Source organism: Pseudophryne corroboree, chromosome 1 (genome assembly GCF_028390025.1).
Source record: "Pseudophryne corroboree isolate aPseCor3 chromosome 1, aPseCor3.hap2, whole genome shotgun sequence".
In the NCBI taxonomy this organism is placed as follows: Eukaryota; Metazoa; Chordata; class Amphibia; order Anura; family Myobatrachidae; genus Pseudophryne; species Pseudophryne corroboree.
The window spans coordinates 786818638-786841105 of record NC_086444.1 but is presented as its reverse complement, the minus strand read 5'-3'; the positions used below and the strand labels follow the sequence as shown (position 1 = coordinate 786841105).

The 22468-nt window shown below is 47.9% G+C and overlaps 1 protein-coding gene across 4 annotated transcripts in view; it reads right to left on the bottom strand.

The window, feature by feature from the left end:
• The window catches only part of CENPE (centromere protein E), a 635458-nt gene that overhangs the window by 457305 nt on the left and 155685 nt on the right, over nt 1-22468 (bottom strand). For all 4 annotated transcript variants that reach the window (XM_063918152.1, XM_063918161.1, XM_063918167.1 and 1 more), the window contains exons 13-14: nt 11996-12155; nt 5625-5781 (exon numbers count right to left, since the gene is read on the bottom strand). In XM_063918152.1, coding sequence (XP_063774222.1) covers nt 5625-5781; nt 11996-12155 — 317 coding nt within the window. The remainder of the gene's footprint in view (nt 1-5624; nt 5782-11995; nt 12156-22468) is intronic.

The window sequence follows — 22468 nt, the reverse complement described above, 5'->3', positions numbered from 1 at the left end:
TGCTGTATTGTGTGTGTTTTTAAAATATTCTTAATAATCTTTGTAACCTTTTTGTAACTAAAGCTCTGAAGTATTCTTGAAATTAAAATCCTAATTTTAGTTTGATTCTGTTGTTCTTATGAACTTAAGGCCTGTGTGGCTCACACCTACCTATTTTTCCAAGTATTGCAGTGTGTGTGTGAAGCTAAAGACGCCTGCAACGTCCGTAATACGTTGAAAAGTCTTTGCTGGTGGCAGCTGAAGGTATTTAAGTAATCTTGTGTGTCAAAGGTGACCATGCACGACGCATGTGGCAATTCGCAAATTGGCGTATTTATGGAATCGGCCGGCAGCGTCGTCACAATCAATTTGGAGAATCAGCGTGATGGCCTCCATAAGGTCAGGAACATCAACTGGGTTGCATATTCCTCATCAGAAGCAACTGTATCAGTGTCTGACGGATCAGTATATTCCCCATCTTCATAGGAAGAATTATCCAAAATATTAGTGGACTGTGAGGAAGAAATGGCCCGCTTAGAGGAACCCTTGGCCCCAGAGGGACGTGGGGTGGACTTTTGTATAAACAAAGTCTGATTTAATTGCTGTAACTGGGTAGACAAAGAATCCACCCATGGCGGATAAACTACAGGGACAATAAGTGACTGTAATGGCACAGGAGGCGTGAGATGCGTTACAAGCGTAGTCAGCATATTTGAAAAAGACCACAGGTGCCACAGACAGACTGGGAGATGTATGACCCTCAGTGCCTAAACCAGCAGCAAACACTTCCCCCACTGGTGAATCTGTGACAACAGCACTGCATGATGCAAGAGCATCCGCGGATGACCAACCCTGAGTAGCAGACATCATAAGGGATGTAGCCTTAGGGTGTAATAGTACAATATAGCCAGACAAACAAAAAGAGCTGCAATCGTAGTGTCAATGACCTTATTAGAGAAACCTTTGTTTCTCAAGACCGCTCTCTCAATAGCCAGGCCGTCAAAGACAACTGTGGAAGATCCGGTTGTAGACAGGGACCGAGACAGCAAGTCCGGATGGAGAGGGAGGCGCTACCGATGGAGCTAGGAGATCCACATACCAAGCTCTCTTCGGCCAATGAGGATCAACCAGGGTAACGATCACGGTCTATGTTTTCAGTTTGTGAAGGACTCTCGGAAGAAGGACCACCAGTGGAAAAGAGATACACCATCTGAAATGACCAAGGTACTGCTAAGACATCTGTTAAGTACATGCCTGGGTTACTTGTACGCGCTTCATAGCAGGAGAGCTTGTGATTTTCCCGGGATGCAAATAGATCGATTTGTGACAGGCCCCACTGTTGGACCGGCAGCTGGAAGACTGCAGGGTGGAGAAACCATTCGCCTGAATAGACATCCTGGTGGTTGAGGAAGTCCACTTTCCAATTTAATACCCCGGGAATATACATTTCGGAAAGGGGCAGCAGATACTTCTCTGTCCACCGACCTTGGAAGTAGTGATCTTCCACAACTGTGTCGCACCCGTGTAGGCTGGCATCCGTCGTGAGAACTACCTAGTTCAGTTTGCAGAAGGAATGACCCTTCTTTAAGTGGGTTGTCTGGAGCCACCAAAAAAAGAGCATAGACGAGTGTCCCTGGAGAGTAGAATTGTCTGCGATATGAGATGTCGTGGAGAGTGATCCCAATTCCATAGAAGTTCCAATTGTAATGTCTTGAATGGAACTGCGCATATTCCACCATCTTGAAACAAGACACTATCTTTCCCAACAGTTGCATGTAGAAGGGAATGGACACCTTTTTTCGATCCAGAAACCTGCGAATCATGGCCTATAAGGCTCTTCTCTTGTCCGGGAGAAAGATTCTCTGCACTTGAGTGTCCAATAGAGCACCCAAGTGTGTCATGTGCTGAGATGGTGAGGCTGGATTTCTGCCAATCAGCAAACTGTGTGACTGAAGAATTGTCAGCGTAATGTCGATGTGCTCCTGAAGACTGACCTGAGACTGTGTCATAAGTAGAAGATCGTCCAGGTATGGTAAAATGCAGACACCCTGTAGTTGCAAATACGTCATCACCTTGGTGAAGACTCGCGGTGAGTGGAAAGTCCGAACAGTAATGCCTGAACTTAATAATGTTTCTTCTGAATAGGGAACCTGAGAAACCTCTGATGTTCTTCCCGAATGGGGATGTGCACATAGGCATCTTGAACGTCCAACGAGTCCATAAAGTCTACCCGCACCAATGCCTGCATGATAGATTTGAGGGATTCCATGCGAAATTTTGGAACTCTGAGAAACTTGTTCAGAGTTTGAGGGTTCAGTATAGGACAGAATGTGCCGTCCGGCTTTGGAACGAGAAATAGATTCGGGGGAAAAAAAACGTCCCTTGTTGGAGAACTGGTACAGGGACAAAGACCCCCCGAAGAAGTAGGGAATGCACTGCATCCTGAAGTGCAGTCGTCTTTTCAAGGTCTTCTGGCAGTCCCGTGGGAAAGAAACTTCCGGGGGGCCTGTCTCTGAAAGACAGGACAGGGCATATCCGCTGCACACTATATGAAGAAACCAGACATCCGACGTAGTCTGCCCCCAGACCTCGGAGAAGTGGAGAAGACCACCCACACTGAAATCCTCCAGGTGGGGAGCGCAGATTGTCATGCGGCAGGCTTTTCAGTTTGTTTGGGGGCTTGGCGCTTTCTTGACCAAGATTGACAACCTTTTGGTTTTGAATTCTTGGTAGAAGGAGCCTGGGAGTGGGAGTAAGGCTGACCACAGGCCTTACCTTGTGGGCAAAAGGAGAGAAAACCTGGAAATATAGGCGATGGCACAGCCGAAGGAAGAAAATCTTCAGTTCCTCACCAAAGAGGACCTCTCCCCCAAAAGGTAAGGACTCCAATGCTTTCTTAGAATAATCAGCACGCCAGGAGCGTAACCACAGTGCGCGTCTAGCCGCCACTGAGGCAGCAGAAATTTCGGATGGAAAAGTTCCAGCATCCAATACCGCCTCACCTAAAAAGGTGTTGACCGCTCTAATATCAACATATTTAATAAGATCAGAACAGCACGTTTGACCTGAGACCCTCTGTTAACACATCTAACCAGCTGCTAATTGCTAATGAGACCCAGGCAGATGCAATTGCAGGGCGTAGAGCTGCTCCAGCAATGGAGTAGATGGATTTCAAGGACTGCTCAAGTTTCCTGTCCGTAGGTTCCTTCAGAGAAGTGGCATCTGGGATGGGAAGGGTGGAAGACTTAACCAGGTGGGCTACATGTGCATCCACCGGCAGGGGATACTCCCATTTCTTCGATCCGCTTCCGCCATGCAGTAGAAGGAAGAATTCCTCTTGGTTACCAAAAACTTCTTGTGAGGATGAGACCAAGCTTCCTTAAAAAGATCCTCCAATTGTGTAGAAGGAGGAAAGGCAGAGCAGACGGATCCTTCTTTTTCATCTTAAAATGAGGGGTCTGTGCATCAGGAGTGGTGTTCGTATCCTTAATCTGAAGGACTCTCCTAACCGCCTTGACTAGTGCCCCTAGCCCGATGGTCCTCGGACTCTGAATCCTGAGGTTCTTCCCCATCTTCGGAGTACTCCTCAGAGTGAGATTCCTCCGATGGTATCAAAGATAGTGCAGAGGAACTCTTACTCCTGCGCTTAGATGAATAACCCAGGGCCTGCTGTAGGTTACTGGAAACCTGCACTGATTGAGACAACCCTCGGACCCAGGAGGGTTCAGCAGGTTGAGGTAGCAGGTGGGTAGGTAAAGAGTCTGCACTAGCTGCAGCAACAGGTACCTGAGGGGTTCTGTTAGCTGCCAGCTGGGAAGTCAGTTCCTTCATAGCCGAGGCCAAGGAGGCAGCCCAAGCTGGCTCAGATGGAGTTGAACCCCCTGCAGCAGACTCGGTTGAAGGCTCGGCAGAGCAACGGTCAGAGCCCCGTGTGGTCTTGTACCATGCAAAAGAAAATTTTCCTTGCAAGCCATACACGTACAGGCGTGCAGTCCAGCGGTTCCCTTCTCCTTTTGGGCAGCTTTGGTAGGTCTCCTGGTGGACATGTTCAAACCTGTTGTGAAAGCAAAACACTCACAGACACTGATATAGCATCTACGTGTGTGAGAAGACTACAAGGTCTAAATAACACTAGCCTTTAGTACCACAAATAAATAATGGGCAGGTACTGTAACTGTGTGCACACCACAGGAGTAGCAGCTGTTAAGGTAAACAGCGATACCAATACAATCTAATCTATTGCACTACAGCACCCTGGCAGTGTACCGAAAAAGAAAACAATTGCAACTATTGTCCAATTACCAACACCATGAGGTGAAGTAAAGGACATAAAATCTGACACTGGTGCAGTGTTGGTAAAAGCGAGGCAGGATGTTCTCTCCACAGTAGCATGCAGCTGGGGATACAATGTAGAAACTACAATGCAGGCTGAACCTATGTGTATAATAGCAGAGAGAAGCTCAAATGGAAGTTGAGCTAGGAGTGGGAGTGTTAAGGGCGGAGAGAGCGCCCTGACAGTGTAACCTAATTACAGGAAAAAACCCCTGGGGATGTGAGAATGGGGCAGAGCTATGGGAATACAACCACCCTTCCTGGAGCCCCCAAGGGACTATCATCCGCTAGATAACCGTCCCCGGTGGCCTAGTGGTACAAACGGGAGAGTACACAGTGCCACTGCCAGGACCGCCTCACCTCGGAGGCTTGCTTCCTGCTTGCGGCTGCTCCCGATGGCGAAGAGGTGCTGGGACGGCTGGCTGTGCAAGTCAGGTACCCGGCGTCAGGACGGAGTTGAAGTGCGAGCAGCGGCAGCGCTGACTGTGGCAGCCGCTGTTCAGTGAACAAAATCAAAGAAATGATCAGGGCATTAAAGCCCTGCTCCCTGAAACATGCCCTTTCCTGTTGAGCAACAAGGAAAAAACTGACTGGCCTGGTGCTGGGTATAGCGGAGGAAGGACCTCCTAGGCTGCACTCACTGAGGCATCAGAACGGGCACCGCTGACTGCTCAATCTAAAAAAATGAAAGTTTAAAAAGTAAATAAATAGGGCTGCGCTCCAAAAAACATGCCCTTCCTCGCTGAGGCGCCAAGAAAAACCGGTCCACTGTGAGCAGGCTGAGTACAGAGTGGGGTCGGTAGGGTGGTCTTGGCAGGAAACTCAACTGCACTCAAGAAGTTTCAACTGCTTGGTGCGCGGGTCTCCTAAGTCACCATACCCCCACAGACCCAGTGTCCAACTAGGCTGAAAAAAAAAAAAAAAAAAAAAATCAAACTTTGTAGCAGTGAATAAGCAAAGTAGAATGCAGTATTAGAGATCATTGGTAATGTTTTTTCAGACCATAACTACATTTTAAACTGAAAGTCTGTACCATCTCAGTCATGTGCAGTGGAAGTCTTTGCACAGCTCACACGGACATCAGGATAGGCTTTAGTCTGCAACAACCAGGAACACAGACATTGGCCAATGTCAGCAACTGGGGATGATATACAGTAGCTGCGGCTGAGTCATGCAGTAACAGTGCCAAGAGAGTGAAGAGGGTCACTCTCCTTAATACAGAATATTAAGGGAAAACAAATCCCTGCAATGGCCAAAAGTAGCAGACAGTAATGACTGGTAATTCTACTAGCATAAATATTTAACAAAAATACCTGTTTTGAATTGGAGCATCAGAATTAAAATCTATCATTGACCGCCAGGCTGCCTTATCTCTTTGAGTGACTTTGTTTCCAAAATTGCAATCTATATCTAGTGCAGTGTCATCGAATAAACGGGTAGAATCTTCAAAATCATTTTCTGTTCGATTGGCTAGAAAGAAAAAAAAAAATAAGATTTTACTTACCGATAAATCTATTTCTCGTAGTCCGTAGTGGATGCTGGGACTCCGTAAGGACCATGGGGAATAGCGGCTCCGCAGGAGACAGGGCACAAAATAAAAGCTTGAGATATCAGGTGGTGTGCACTGGCTCCTCCCCCTATGACCCTCCTCCAAGCCAGTTAGGATACTGTGCCCGGACGAGCGTACATAATAAGGAAGGATATTGAATCCCGGGTAAGACTCATACCAGCCACACCAATCACACCGTACAACTCGTGATCTGAACCCAGTTAACAGTATGATAAATTTAAAGGAGCCTCTGAAAGGATGGCTCAACAATAATAACCCGAATTTTTTGTAACAATAACTATATACAAGTATTGCAGACAATCCGCACTAGGGATGGGTGCCCAGCATCCACTACGGACTACGAGAAATAGATTTATCGGTAAGTAAAACCTTATTTTCTCTAACGTCCTAAGTGGATGCTGGGACTCCGTAAGGACCATGGGGATTATACCAAAGCTCCCAAACGGGCGGGAGAGTGCGGATGACTCTGCAGCACCGAATGAGAGAACTCCAGGTCCTCCTCAGCCAGGGTATCAAATTTGTAGAATTTAGCAAACGTGTTTGCCCCTGACCAAGTAGCTGCTCGGCAAAGTTGTAAAGCCGAGACCCCTCGGGCAGCCGCCCAAGATGAGCCCACTTTCCTTGTGGAATGGGCTTTTACTGATTTTGGCTGTGGCAATCCTGCCACGGAATGTGCAAGCTGAATTGTACTACAAATCCAACGAGCAATCGTCTGCTTTGAAGCAGGAGCACCCAGCTTGTTGGGTGCATACAGGATAAACAGCGAGTCAGTTTTCCTGACTCCAGCCGTCCTGGAAACATATATTTTCAAGGCCCTGACAACGTCCAGCAACTTAGAGTCCTCTAAGTCCCTAGTAGCCGCAGGTACCACAATAGGTTGGTTCATGTGAAATGCAGAAACCACCTTAGGTAGAAATTGAGGACGAGTCCTCAATTCCGCCCTGTCAGAATGAAAATTTTGGTAAGGGCTTTTACATGATAAAGCCGCCAATTCTGACACACGCCTAGCTGAAGCCAAGGCCAACAGCATCGACACCTTCCACGTGAGATATTTTAAATCTACCGTAGACAATGGTTCAAACCAGTGTGATTTTAGAAATCTCAACACAACATTGAGATCCCAAGGTGCCACTGGAGGCACAAAAGGAGGCTGTATGTGCAGCACCCCTTTCACAAATGTCTGAACTTCAGGTACTGAAGCCAGTTCTTTCTGGAAGAATATCGACAGGGCCGAAATTTGAACCTTAATGGACCCTAATTTTAGGCCCATAGACAGTCCTGTTTGCAGGAAATGCAAGAAACGACCCAGTTGAAATTCCTGTGTAGGGGCCTTCTTGGCCTCACACCACGCAACATATTTACGCCAAATGCGGTGATAATGTTTTGCGGTTACTTCCTTTCTGGCTTTTACCAGAGTAGGGATGACTTCTTCTGGAATGCCCTTGTCCTTCAGGATCCGGCGTTCAACCGCCATGCCGTCAAACGCAGCCGCGGTAAGTCTTGGAACAGACAAGGCCCCTGCAGTAGCAGGTCCTGTCTTAGAGGTAAAGGCCACGGTTCGTCCGTGAGCATCTCTTGAAGTTCCGGGTACCAAGACCTTCTTGGCCAATCCGGAACCACGAGTATAGTTCTTACTCCTCTCCTTCTTATGATTCTCAATACTTTCGGTATGAGGGGCAGAGGAGGGAATACATACACTGACTGGTACACCCACGGCGTTACCAGAGCGTCCACTGCTATTGCCTGAGGGTCCCTTGACCTGGCGCAATATCTGTCCAGTTTTTTGTTTAGACGTGACGCCATCATGTCCACCTTTGGTCTTTCCCAACGGTTTACAATTTGGTGGAAGACTTCTGGGTGAAGTCCCCACTCTCCCGGGTGAAGGTCGTGTCTGCTGAGGAAGTCTGCTTCCCAGTTGTCCACTCCCGGAATGAACACTGCTGACAGTGCTATCACATGATTTTCCGCCCAGCGAAGAATCCTTGCAGTTTCTGCCATTGCCCTCCTGCTTCTCGTGCCGCCCTGTCTGTTTATGTGGGCGACTGACGTGATGTTGTCCGACTGGATCAACACCGCCTGACCCTGAAGCAGAGGTTTTGCTTGAATTAAGGCATTGTAAATGGCCCTTAGTTCTAGAATGTTTATATGAAGAGATGTTTCCATGCTTGACCACAAGCCCTGGAAATTCCTTCCCTGTGTGACTGCTCCCCAGCCTCTCAGGCTGGCATCCGTGGTTACCAGGATCCAATCCTGAATGCCAAATCTGCGGCCCTCTAGTAGATGAGCCCTCTGAAGCCACCACAGGAGAGACACCCTTGTCCTTGGCGACAGGGTTATCCGTTGATGCATCTGAAGATGCGATCCGGACCATTTTCCCAGTAGATCCCACTGAAAAGTTCTTGCATGGAATCTTCCGAATGGAATCGCTTCGTAAGAAGCCACCATTTTTCCCAGGACCCTTGTGCACTGATGCACTGAGACCTGTCCTGGTTTTAGGAGGTTCCTGACTAGCTCGGATAACTCCCTGGCCTTCTCCTCCGGGAGAAACACCTTCTTCTGGACTGTGTCCAGAATCATTCCTAAGAACAGTAGACGTGTCGTTGGAATCAGCTGCGATTTTGGAATATTTAGAATCCATCCGTGCTGACTTAGCACTACCTGAGATAGTGCCACTCCGACTTCTAACTGTTCCTTGGTTCTTGCCCTTATCAGGAGATCGTCCAAGTAAGGGATAATTAAGATGCCTTTTCTTCGTAGAAGAATCATCATTTCGGCCATTACCTTGGTAAAGACCCGAGGCGCCGTGGACAATCCAAACGGCAGCGTCTGAAACTGATAATGACAGTTTTGTACTACAAACCTGAGGTACCCTTGGTGAGAAGGATATATTGGGACGTGGAGATAAGCATCCTTGATGTCCAGCGACACCATATAGTCCCCCTCTTCCAGGTTCGCTATCACCGCTCTGAGTGACTCCATCTTGAATTTGAACCTTTTTATGTAAGTGTTCAAAGATTTTAGATTTAATATTGGTCTCACCGAGCCGTCCGGCTTCGGTACCACAAATAGTGTGGAATAATACCCCTTCCCCTGTTGTAAGAGGGGTACCTTGATTATCACCTGCTGGGAGTACAGCTTGTGAATGGCTTCCAGAACTGCCTCCCTGTCGGAGGGAGACTTTGGTAAAGCAGACTTCAGGAACCGATGAGGAGGAAACGCCTCGAATTCCAGTTTGTACCCCTGTGATACTACCTGTAGAATCCAGGGATCCACTTGCGAGTGAGCCCACTGCGCGTTGAAATACTTGAGACGGGCCCCCACCGTGTCTGAGTCTGCTTGTAAAGCCCCAGCGTCATGCTGAAGACTTGGCAGAAGCAGGGGAGGGCTTCTGCTCCTGGGAAGCGGCTGCATGGTGCTGCCTTTTTCCTCTTCCTCTGCCCTTGGGCAGAAAAGAGTGACCTTTTGCTCGCTTGTACTTATGGGAACGAAAGGACTGAGTTTGAAAAGACTGTCTTTTTCTGTTGATGTGAAGTAACCTGGGGTAAAAAGGTGGATTTTCCAGCCGTTGCCGTGGCCACCAGGTCTGTTAGACCAGCCCCAAATAACTCCTCCCCCTTATACGGCAATACTTCCATGTGCCGTTTGGAATCTGCGTCCCCTGACCACTGTCTGGTCCATAATGCTCTTCTGGCAGAGATGGACATTGCGCTTACTCTTGATGCCAGGGTACAAATATCCCTCTGCGCATCACGCATATATAGCAATGCATCCTTTAAATGTTCTATAGTTAACAGAATATTGTCCCTATCCAGGGTATCAATATTCTCAGTCAGGGAATCCGCCCATGCGACTCCAGCACTGCACATCCAGGCTGATGCGATTGCTGGTCGCAGTATAACACCAGTATGTGTGTATATACTTTTCAGGATATTTTCCAGCCTCCTATCAGCTGGTTCTCTGAGGGTGGCCGTATCAGGGGACGGTAACGCTACTTGTTTAGATAAACGTGTGAGCGCCTTATCTACCCTAGGGGGTGTTTCCCACCGTGCCCTAACCTCTGGCGGGAAAGGGTATAGTGCTAATAACTTATTAGAAATTAGCTGTTTTTTATCGGGGGAAACCCACGCTTTATCACACACCTCATTTATTTCCTCAGACTCAGGAAAAACTATTGGCAGTTTTTTCACACCCCACATAATACCCGCCTTTGAGGTATTTGTAGTGTCAGAAAGGTTTAATGCCTCTTTCATTGCCGTGATCATGTAACGTGTGGCCCTACTGGACATTACGTTTGTCTCGTCACCGTCGACACTAGATTCAGTATCTGTATCTGGATCCGTGTCGACCCACTGAGGTAGCGGCCGTTTTAGGGCCCCTGAGGGTGTCTGAGACGCCTGAACAGGCACTAATTGATTTGCCGGCTTTCTCATGTCGTCAACAGTTTTTTGTAAATTGCTGACATTATCACTTAATTGCTTAAACACAATCATCCAGTCAGGTGTCGACTCCCTAGGGGGTGACATCACTAACACAGGCAACTGCTCCGCCTCCACCTCATTTTCCTCCTCATACATGTCGACACACGCGTACCGACACACAGCACACACACCGGGAATGCTCTGATAGAGGACAGGACCCCACTTAGCCCTTTGGAGAGACACAGGGAGAGTCTGCCAGCACACACCCAGCGCTATATATATATATATATATATATATATATATATACACAGGGATAACCTTATATAAGTGTTAATCCCTTATAGCTGCTGTTAATCTAGTTATTTGCTGCCAAAATGCCCCCCCTTCTCTTTTTTACCCTGAATCAGATGCAGTACTGCAGGGGAGAATCAGGGAGCCGTCCTTCCAGCGGAGCTGTGAGGGAATAATGGCGCCAGTGTGCTGAGGAGATAGGCCCCGCCCCTTCACGACGTCCTTAACTCCCGCTTTTTTGTGTAAAATGGCAGGGGAAAAAATACATCCATATAGCCCTGGAGCTATATGTGATGTATTCCTTTTGCCAGCTAAGGTATATGTGTGTTATATTGCGTCTCAGGGCGCTCCCCCCCAGCGCCCTGCACCCTCAGTGACCGGAGTGTGAAGTGTGCTGAGAGCAATGGCGCACAGCTGCGGTGCTGTGCGCTACCTTAGTCTTGAAGACAGGATGTCTTCTGCCGCCGCTTTCACCGGACCTTTGTCTCTTCTGGCTCTGTAAGGGGGACGGCGGCGCGGCTCCGGTGACCCATCCAGGCTGAACCTGTGATCGTCCCTCTGGAGCTAACGTCCAGTAGCCTAAGAAGCCCAATCCACTCTGCACTCAGGTGAGTTCGCTTCTTCTCCCCTTAGTCCCACGATGCAGTGAGCCTGTTGCCAGCAGGACTCACTGAAAATAAAAAAACCTAACTAAACTTTTATTCTAAGCAGCTCTGGAGAGCTACCTAGTTTGCACCCTTCTCGGCCGGGCACAAAAATCTAACTGGCTTGGAGGAGGGTCATAGGGGGAGGAGCCAGTGCACACCACCTGATATCTCAAGCTTTTATTTTGTGCCCTGTCTCCTGCGGAGCCGCTATTCCCCATGGTCCTTACGGAGTCCCAGCATCCACTTAGGACGTTAGAGAAAAAGGAAAAAACAAAATGACAGTCAATACATTGAGCTATTCAGACAAAAACGAAGGGCCTGATTCAGAACCTCTCAGAATGACCATGTTCATGTAATTGTGCATTTCTATTTTTTGGCACAGTATCAGAAATGTTGTGTAAATGTTTTGGGTGTTGGGTGGTGATTGGGAGGTGGCTAGAAATGCACACCAAAATGGTCCATTCAGTAGTTAGGTCAATGAAAGTGGCTGCAAACAGCCACAGGGTATAGTTAAATGGGGACACTTCACTTGCTGTAGGACTGGTGTGAACAACAGTGGCATCCAAGAACACAGCAACCGGTATTACTGCATGTATAGACTCAGACACTAGGTGTCTGTCCTTCCACATTCAGACACATGGATGTACACTAGAGAACGAGTTTGTAGTGGCATTTGCATAAAGTCCCTGACAGACAATGCTGCTTGCCCTTCAGCGCCCCATTCAAAATCAGGCCTTAACCCACAATTGACACTTACACTCATCAAACTCCTGTAATATGCTGCAAGTGGAAATCTTTGGCCGTTTGGCAAGGCCGGAGCTTATTTTGGATTCAATTTCAAATGATGAGACTCCTGCAACACACAAGCTCTTCTGGATTTTCCCCGGAGCCCACGTAACCCTCCTTTTGCGAGGAACCTTATATTTAAAAACCAAAATGAAATAAAAATTTCTGAAAAACCTGTTTATACATATTACAAGCATAAGGGAGGAAAAAAAAAACTTTTACAAGACCTAAAAAGTCAGACACTAGAATCCGAATACATGTTTAAACAACAGGCTTTTTTTTTTTTTTTTAATAGAATACATTTTTTATTCAAGGTAAAATGTCACAGACAGACAACAATATTGCAAGTACCCAATAATAGTATGTTGTTTGCAATTCAGGCACATTTCCGCAAAGCCTTATTCCCATATAATAAAGCATACAATTCTGTGTACAGGGAATACAAACTTGCAAAGCAATAAACAATGACACAATGGCGGTAATTCCGAGTTGATCGCAGCAGGATTTTTGTAAGCAGTTGGGCAAAACCATGTGCACTGCAGGGGAGGCAGATATAACATGTGCAGAGAGAGTTAGATTTGGGTGGGTTATTTTGTTTCTGTGCACGGTAAATACTGGCTGCTTTATTTTTACACTGCAATTTAGATTGCAGATTGAACTCACCACACCCAAATCTAACTCTCTCTGCAAATGTTATATCTGCCTCCCCTGAAGTGCACATGGTTTTGCCCAACTGCTAACAAAAATCCTGCTGCAATCAACTCAGAATTACCCCCAATATCTGTATACTAGTGTGATGGTGATCTTTATGCATTGTTCTCTTTTTAAAAACACCCTAACCAACTAAAACCAACCGTCTAACACAGAAAATTTATAAAAAAAATAAGAATTTACTCACCGGTAATTCTATTTCTCATAGTCCGTAGTGGATGCTGGGGACTCCGTAAGGACCATGGGGATTAGCGGCTCAGCAGGAGACAGGGCACAACTATAAAGAAAGCTTTTAGACTACTGGTGTGCACTGGCTCCTCCCACTAAGACCCTCCTCCAGACCTCAGTTAGGATACTGTGCCCGGAAGAGCTGACACAATTAGGAAGGATTTAGAATCCCGGGTAAGACTCATACCAGCCACACCAATCACACCGTATAACTCGTGATACAATACCCAGTTAACAGCATGATAACAACTGAGCCTCTCAACAGATAGCTCAACAATAACCCTTTAGTTAAGCAATAACTATATACAAGTATTGCAGACAATCCGGTGAGTAAATTATTATTTTCTCTAACGTCCTAAGTGGATGCTGGGGACTCCGTAAGGACCATGGGGATTATACCAAAGCTCCCAAACGGGCGGGAGAGTGCGGATGACTCTGCAGCACCGAATGAGAGAACTCCATGTCCTCCTCAGCCAGGGTATCAAATTTGTAGAATTTTGCAAACGTGTTTGCCCCTGACCAAGTAGCAGCTCGGCAAAGTTGAAGAGCCGAGACCCCTCGGGCAGCCGCCCAAGAAGAGCCCACTTTCCTCGTGGAATGGGCTTTCACTGATTTAGGATGCGGCAGTCCAGCCGCAGAATGTGCAAGCTGAATCGTACTACAGATCCAGCGAGCAATAGTCTGCTTAGAAGCAGGTGCACCCAACTTGTTGGGCGCATACAGGATAAAGAGCGAGTCAGTCTTCCTGACTCCAGCTGTCCTGGAAACATACATTTTTAGGGCCCTGACTACATCCAACAACTTGGAAGCCTCCAAGTCATTTGTAGCCGCAGGCACCACGATAGGTTGGTTCAGATGAAAAGCTGATACCACTTTGGGGAGAAACTGGGGACGAGTCCTCAATTCTGCCCTATCCATATGGAAAATCAGATAAGGGCTTTTACATGACAAAGCCGCCAATTCTGAAACACGCCTGGCCGAAGCCAAGGCCAACAACATGACCACTTTCCACGTGAGATATTGCAAATCCACGGTTTTCAGTGGCTCAAACCAATGTGACTTTAGGAAATCCAACACCACGCTGAGATCCCAAGGTGCCACTGGAGGCACAAAAGGGGGCTGAATATGCAGCACTCCCTTAACAAAAGTCTGAACTTCAGGTAGTGAAGCCAATTCTCTCTGGAAGAAAATCGATAGAGCCGAAATCTGGACCTTAATGGAACCCAATTTAAAGCCCATAGTCACCCCTGACTGTAGGAAGTGCAGGAACCGGCCCAGCTGAAATTCTTCCGTTGGGGCCTTCCTGGCCTCACACCACGCAACATATTTTCGCCATATGCGGTGATAATGGTTCGCGGTTACTTCTTTCCTAGCTTTTATCAGCGTAGGAATGACTTCCTCCGGAATGCCCTTTTCCTTCAGGATCCAGTGTTCAACCGCCATGCCGTCAAACGCAGCCGCGGTAAGTCTTGGAACAGACAGGGCCCCTGCTGCAGCAGGTCCTGTCTGAGCGGTAGAGGCCATGGGTCCTCTGAGATCATTTCTTGAAGTTCCGGATACCACGCTCTTCTTGGCCAATCCGGAACAATGATTATAGTTCTTACTCCTCTTCTCCTTATTATCCTCAGTACCTTTGGTATGAGAGGAAGAGGAGGGAACACATAAACCGATCGGTACACCCACGGTGTTACCAGAGCGTCCACAGCTATCGCCTGCGGGTCTCTTGACCTGGCGCAATATTTTTCTAGCTTTTTATTTAGGCGGGACGCCATCATGTCCACCTGTGGTTTTTCCCACTGGTTTACAATCATTTGAAAGACTTCTGGATGAAGTCCCCACTCTCCCGGGTGGAGGTCGTGCCTGCTGAGGAAGTCTGCTTCCCAGTTGTCCACTCCCGGAATGAACACTGCTGACAGTGCTAAAACGTGATTTTCCGCCCATCGGAGAATCCTTGTGGCTTCTGCCATCGCCGTCCTGCTTCTCGTGCCGCCCTGTCGATTTACATGGGCGACCAACGTGATGTTGTCTGACTGGATCAGTACCGGCTGGTTTTGAAGCAGGGGTTTTGCCTGACTTAGGGCATTGTAAATGGCCCTTAGTTCCAGAATATTTATGTGCAGGGAAGTCTCCTGACTTGACCATAGTCCTTGGAAGTTTCTTCCCTGTGTGACTGCTCCCCAGCCTCGAAGGCTGGCATCCGTGGTCACCAGGACCCAGTCATGTATGCCGAATCTGCGGCCCTCTTGAAGATGAGCACTCTGCAGCCACCACAGCAGAGACACCCTTGTCCTTGGAGACAGGGTTATCAGACGATGCATCTGAAGATGCGATCCGGACCACTTGTCCAACAGGTCCCACTGACAGGTTCTTGCATGAAACCTGCCGAATGGAATCGCTTCGTAGGAAGCTACCATTTTTCCCAGGATCCGCGTGCAGTGATGCACCGACACCTGTTTTGGTTTTAGGAGGCCTCTGACTAGAGATGACAGATCCTTGGCCTTCTCCTCCGGGAGAAACCCTTTTCTCTGTTCTGTGTCCAGAACCATCCCTAGGAACAGCAGGCGTGTCGTAGAGACCAGCTGTGACTTTGGAATGTTTAGAATCCAGCCGTGCTGTTGTAGCACTTCCCGAGATAGTGCTACCCCTACCAACAATATGGACCTCGCCTTTATCAGGAGATCGTCCAAGTACGGGATAATTAAAACTCCCTTCCTTCGAAGGAGTATCATCATTTCCGCCATTACCTTGGTAAAGACCCTCGGAGCCGTGGAGAGACCGAACGGCAACATCTGGAATTGGTAATGACAATCTTGTACCACAAACCTGAGGTACTCCTGGTGAGGATGGTAAATGGGGAAATGCAGGTAAGCATCCTTGATGTCCAGCGATACCATGTAATCTCCCTCGTCCAGGCTTGCAATAACCGCCCTGAGCGATTCCATCTTGAACTTGAATTTTTTTATATATTTGTTCAAGGATTTCAAATTTAAAATGGGTCTCACCGAACCGTCCGGTTTCGGTACCACAAACATTGTGGAATAGTAACCCCTTCCTTGTTGAAGTAGGGGCACCTTTACTATCACTTGTTGTGAATACAGCTTTTGAATTGCCTGTAACACTGCCTCCCTGCCTGAGGAAGTGGTTGGCAAGGCAGATTTGAGGAAACGGCAGGGGGGAGACGTCTCAAATTCCAGTTTGTACCCCTGAGATACTATTTGAAGGATCCAGGGATCCAACCGTGAAGCGAGCCCACTGATTGCTGAAATTTTTTGAGACGGGCCCCCACCGTACCTGGCTCCGCCTGTGGAGCCCCAGCGTCATGCTGTGGACTTAGAGGAAGCGGGGGAGGACTTTTGCTCCTGGGAACTGGCTGTATGCTGCAGCTTTTTCCCTCTACCTCTGCCTCTGGGCAGAAAGGACGCGCCTTTAACCCGTTTGCCTTTCTGGGGCCGAAAAGGACTGTACCTGATAATACGGTGCTTTCTTTGGTTGTGAGGGCACATGGGGTAAAAATGTAGACTTCCCAGCTGTTGCTGTGGAAACGAGGTCCGAGAGACCATCCCCGAACAATTCCTCACCCTTATAAGGCAGAACTTCCATGTGTCGTTTGGAATCTGCATCACCTGTCCACTGCCGAGTCCATAACCCTCTCCTGGCAGAAATGGACATTGCACAAATTTTGGATGCCAGCCGGCAAATATCCCTCTGTGCATCCCTCATGTATAAAAGTGCGTCTTTTATATGCTCTACGTTTAGCAAAATAGTGTCCCTGTCTAGCGTATCTATATTTTCTGACAGGGAATCTGACCACGAAGCAGCAGCGCTGCACATCCAGGCTGAAGCTATAGCCGGTCTCAGTATCACACCTGTGTGTGTATATATAGATTTCAGGATAGCCTCCTGCTTCCTATCAGCAGATTCCTTCAGGGCGGCCGTATCCGGAGACGGTAGTGCCACCTTCTTTGACAAGCGTGTGAGCGCTTTATTCACCCTAGGGGATGTTTCCCAGCGTGACCTATCCTCTGGCGGGAAAGGGTACGCCATTAGTAACCTCTTAGAAATTACCATCTTTTTATCAGGGGAAGCCCACGCTTCTTCACACACTTCATTTAACTCTTCAGATGGAGGAAAAGCTACTGGTAGTTTTTTCTCTCCAAACATTATACCCTTTTTTGTGGTACCGGGGGTAACATCAGAAATGTGCAACACATTTTTCATTGCCTCAATCATGTAACGTGCGGCCCTACTGGAAGTTACATTAGTCTCTTCGTCGTCGACACTGGAGTCAGTATCCGTGTCGACATCTGTGTCAACCATCTGAAGTAGCGGGCGTTTTAGAGCCCCTGATGGTTTTTGAGACGCCTGGGCAGACACAGGCTGAGAAGCCGGCTGTCCCACATTAGGTATGTCGTCAAACCTTTTATGTAAGGAGTCGACACTATCACGTAATTCCTTCCACAGCACCATCCACTCAGGTGTCGACCCCGCAGGGGGTGACATCACATTTACAGGCATCTGCTCCGCCTCCACATAAGCCTCCTCATCAAACATGTCGACACAGCCGTACCGACACACCGCAAACACACAGGGAATGCTCTGACAGAGGACAGGACCCCACAAAGCCCTTTGGGGAGACAGAGAGAGAGTATGCCAGCACACACCAGAGCGCTATATAACACTGGGATCCCACTATCAATGAGTGTTTTCCCTATAGCTGCTTTTTTATATATATTACATATATATATATATATATATATATATATATATATATATATATATATATATATATATATATATATATATATATATATATATATATATATATATCTATACTGTGCCTTAATTTAGTGCCCCCCCTCTCTTTTTTACCCTTCTGTAGTATTCTCAGACTGCAGGGGAGAGCCAGGGAGCTTCCTTCCAGAAGAACTGTGATGGAAAAATGGCGCCAGTGTGCTGAGGGAGAAGCCCCGCCCCCTTTTCGGCGGACTTTCTCCCGCTTTTTCTGTGATACTGGCAGGGGTAATTTTACATCCATATAGCCTCTGGGACTATATATGATGTATATTTTGCCAGCCAAGGTGTTATTTATTGCCCTCAGGGCGCGCCCCCCCCCCCCCCCAGCACCCATCAGTGACCGAAGTGTGAGGTGTACATGAGTAGCAATGGCGCACAGCTGCAGTGCTGTGCGCTACCTTGGTGAAGACCGAAGTCTTCTGCCGCCGATTTTCCGGACCTTCTTCGTGCTTCTGGCTCTGTAAGGGGGACGGCGGCGCGGCTCCGGGAACTAACACCAAGGTCGGGTCCTGCGGTCGATCCCCCTGGAGCTAATGGTGTCCAGTAGCCTAAGAAGCCCAAACTACCACCTGTTAGGTAGGTTCGCTTCTTCTCCCCTTAGTCCCTCGCTGCAGTGAGTCTGTTGCCAGCAGATCTCACTGAAAATAAAAAACCTAAATATACTTTCTTTCTAGGTGTGCATCCAGCTCAGCCGGGCACAAGAATCTAACTGAGGTCTGAAAGAGGGTCTTAGTGGGAGGAGCCAGTGCACACCAGTAGTCTAAAAGCTTTCTTTATAGTTGTGCCCAGTCTCCTGCGGAGCCGCTAATCCCCATGGTCCTTACGGAGTCCCCAGCATCCACTTAGGACGTTAGAGAAATAAATAGGAATTTAATACCTACCAGTAATTCCTTTTCTCGTAGTCCGTAGTGGATACTTGGGTTGTCTAGATTACCATGGGGTATAGATCGGGTCCACTGGAGCATGGCACTTTAAGAAACTAATAGTGTGCTGTCTCCTCCCCTCTATGCCCCTTCTAGTAGACTCAGTCTAGGAAACTGTGCCCGAGGAGACTGACATACTTTGAGAGAAGGAAATAACACAAGGCGGTGAGGTAACGAATCAACACACAATAAGATAGCAGAGCTAACCAAAACAGAGGAAAGCAACGCTAACTATAGAAGGATAGCAACGCTAATCAAACATGGAACAGGGAAAGCAACAGCAAACCCAACCATAACACTTACAACCAGGTAAGCAGGAAAACAAAGCACAGAGGCGGGCACCCAGTATCCACTACAGACTACGAGAAAAGGAATTACCAGTAGGTATTAAATTCCTATTTTCGCTTACATCCTAGCGGACACTGGGGAAGTCTAGATTACAATGGGGACGTCCCAAAGCTATCAGAACGGGTGGGAGAGTGTCAAGACCTCTGCAAAGCCAACTGACCGAACTGAAGGTCATCTTTGGCCAAGGTGTCAAACCTATAGAACTTAAAAGTGTTCAGACCAGACCAAGTTGCTGCCCAGCACAACTGTAAGGCCAAAACACCCCAAGCAGACGCCCAGGAAGAACCCACGGACCTCGTGGAGTGGGCCTGAACAGAACTCGGCAGCAGCACAGCCGCCAAAGTATAGGCTTGTTGGATAGTCAATTTGAGCCAACGAGCAATGGACTGCTTGGAGGCAGGACGACCGATTATCTTCGCATCATAAAGGACCAAAAGGGAGTCAGATTTCCTGTGACGAGCTGTCCTTTTGATATAAATCCTCAAAGCTTGTAAAACATCCAGGGGCTTTGGAGCAACTAAAAAGTGTCGGATAAGACTGGAACCACAATAGGTTGATTCACATGAAAGGCCAATACCACTTTCAGCAAAAACTGTGGACGAGTTCTAAGCTCCGACCTATCCTCGTGAAACACCAAGTAAGGGCTCTTGCAGGACAGGGCCCGAAATTCCGACACACGCCTAGCCGAAGCCAAGGCCAGTAACAGTCTTCCACGTCAGGTATTTAAAGTCAACCCTATGCAAGGGTTCAAACCAATCTGACTGGAGAAAGGTCAAAACCACACTTAGGTTCCACGGAGCCGTGGGAGGAACAAAGGGTGGCTGAATGTGCAACACCCCCTTAAGAAAGGTCTGTACTTCAGGAAGTACCGCTAGTTGCTTCTGGAAGAAGATCGAGAGATCCGAAATATGAACCTTGATGGAGCCTAATCGTAGGCCCTTATCCACTCCTGCTTGCAGGAACAGAAGAAAATCGGCCCAGACGAAGTTCCACAGGAGAACATTTTTGACCCTCACACATTTCTTCCAAACACGGTGGTAATATTTGGAGGTAACCACCTTACGAGCCTGAACCATAGTGGAACCACCTTGGAGGGAAGACCATTCCTGGTCAAAATTTTGGGTAAACTGGTCCATGGCGTCAGGGCATCCACTGCCACCACTTTCAGGTCCCTTGTTCTGGAACAGTAACGACGGAGCTTTTTGTTGAGCTGAGAAGCCATCAGATTTATCTGTGGACAACCCCACTGGTCAACCAGTTATTGAAACACCGAAGGGTGGACGCCCCATTCCCCCGGATGGAGGTCGTGCCTGCTGAGGAAATCTGCTTCCCAGTTGTCCACTTCTGGAATATACACTGCGGAGATGGCCCTTGCACTGGCTTCCGCCCAGAGAAGTATTCTTGACACTGCTCGCATTGCGGCCCTGCTTCTAGTTCCTCCCTGTCAGTTGATGTATGCCACTGCCGTGGCAATGTCTGACTGCACCTGGATGAACCGATTCCGAAGGACGGATGAGGCTTGTATTAGAGCACTGTAAATTGCCCTGAGTTCCAGGATGTTGATTGGAAGAGCAGATTCCTGAAAGGACCACGTCCCCTGGAACTGTGCACCCTGAGTCACAGCCCCCCAACCCCGGAGGCTGGCATTAGTTGTCAACAGCGTCCATATGTTGAAACTCAGACCCTTCACCAGATGGGGAACTTGTAGCCACCATAGTAGGGATATAAGTTATGGTAAGAACTTACCATTGATTACGGTATTTATCCTAAGTCCACAGGATAACATAGGGATATGATGAAGTGACAGCGGATTTGCACCAGTCAGTCAAAGCTTTTCGGCCTCCCAGCATGCAACAGGCCCGTGTCTATATCCCCGCCTCCTGGCTCAGGCAAATTAGTTGTATTCCCAAAGCTTAAAGCAGGAGCATCATAGATAACCCTAATCAGGCGAGAAGAACACACATGCAAACCCTTACGTACACGGAGGAAGAGGTTAGAGAGTAAAAGGATCCTAAAGTCAGGTGCGTCAGGGGTGGGATCCCTGTGGACTTATGAGAAATACCATCATCAACGGCATGTTCTTACCAGAACGTATATTTCTCTAGCAGGGTCCACAGGTTATCCACAGGATAACATTGGGATTTCCCAAAGCAATTTAGTGTTGTGGGACGCTCCTGATTGGATAGAAGAATCCTTCGCCCGAATTCAGCGTCCTGAGAGGCAAAAGGTATCCACGGCATAATGTCTAATGAATGTGTTAATGGAAGACCATGTGGCTGCCTTATATATCTGTTCTGCTGAGGCACCACGTTGTGCTGCCCATGATGGACCTATGTGCTGCCCATGATGCATTTTCCGTTCACCGCATCAATTAATATAGGTGTGCCATATTCGGTGATAAATGCGAGGTGAGGAAGGTTTCCTTGCTCTGAGCATTGTTTGAATTACCGGTTGTGAGAATCCTCTTGACTTCAAGATAGAGGTCTTAAGAGCCACACCGTCAAAGACAGTTGATCCAGAAGTCTGTGATAACAAGGACCCTGCGTCAGTAGATATGGATGTTGAGGTAACAGGAATGGAGCATTAATCGACATTCTCTGCAGATCTGTGTACCAATGTCTTCTGGGCCAAGCCGGAGCTATTAGTATCACAGCACCCTTTCCTTGCTTTCTCTATCTCCCCACCCTGGGTAATAAGGTGATTGGAGGCAACACAGACCAGATGAAAGTCCCATCTCACGGACAGGGCAACCACAAAGATCGCTTTGGGATCCTTTGTGCTTGAACTGTATGCGAGAACTTTGTTGTCCCGACGGGACGCCGTGACCTCTCTCTGGCAACCCCCACTTGTCGACATGAGTCTTGAAGACCTCTGTATTCACTTGCCTGAATGGCGTGTCGACTGAAAAAAATCCACTTTCCAGTTTAGGACTGCCGGAACGAATACTGCGGACAAGGCTGGATGATGTAGTTCTGCCCACTTTAGTGTGTGACTTACTTCCTTCACAGCTTTTTGGCTGCGAGCCCCAAAGGATGTCCTTTGCCTGAATCAGTGCCATGTATATGGATCATAGTTACAATATATTTATTGGCAGGCAAACCTTCTTCCTTGGTACATTGCCCCTGGAAACAAAACCTTCCTGACTCTGCTCCCCAGCCCTGGGGACTGGCATCTGTTGTCAGAATTTCCCAATCTGATAGGTTCCCTTTGTCCAGATGGGATGTCTGTAGCCACCAGGCTAACGATCACCTTACTTCCACTGTAAGGACCATAGTCTGCATTTTTATCATCTGATGAAACCCATTCCATTTGGCAAGGATCAGATACTGCAGAGGCCTCGAGTGGAACAGAGCATACTCCACCATGTCGAATGTTGACACCATAAATCCCATCACACACATTGCTGCGTGAATGGATACCCTTTGACTGTGTAGCAGCTC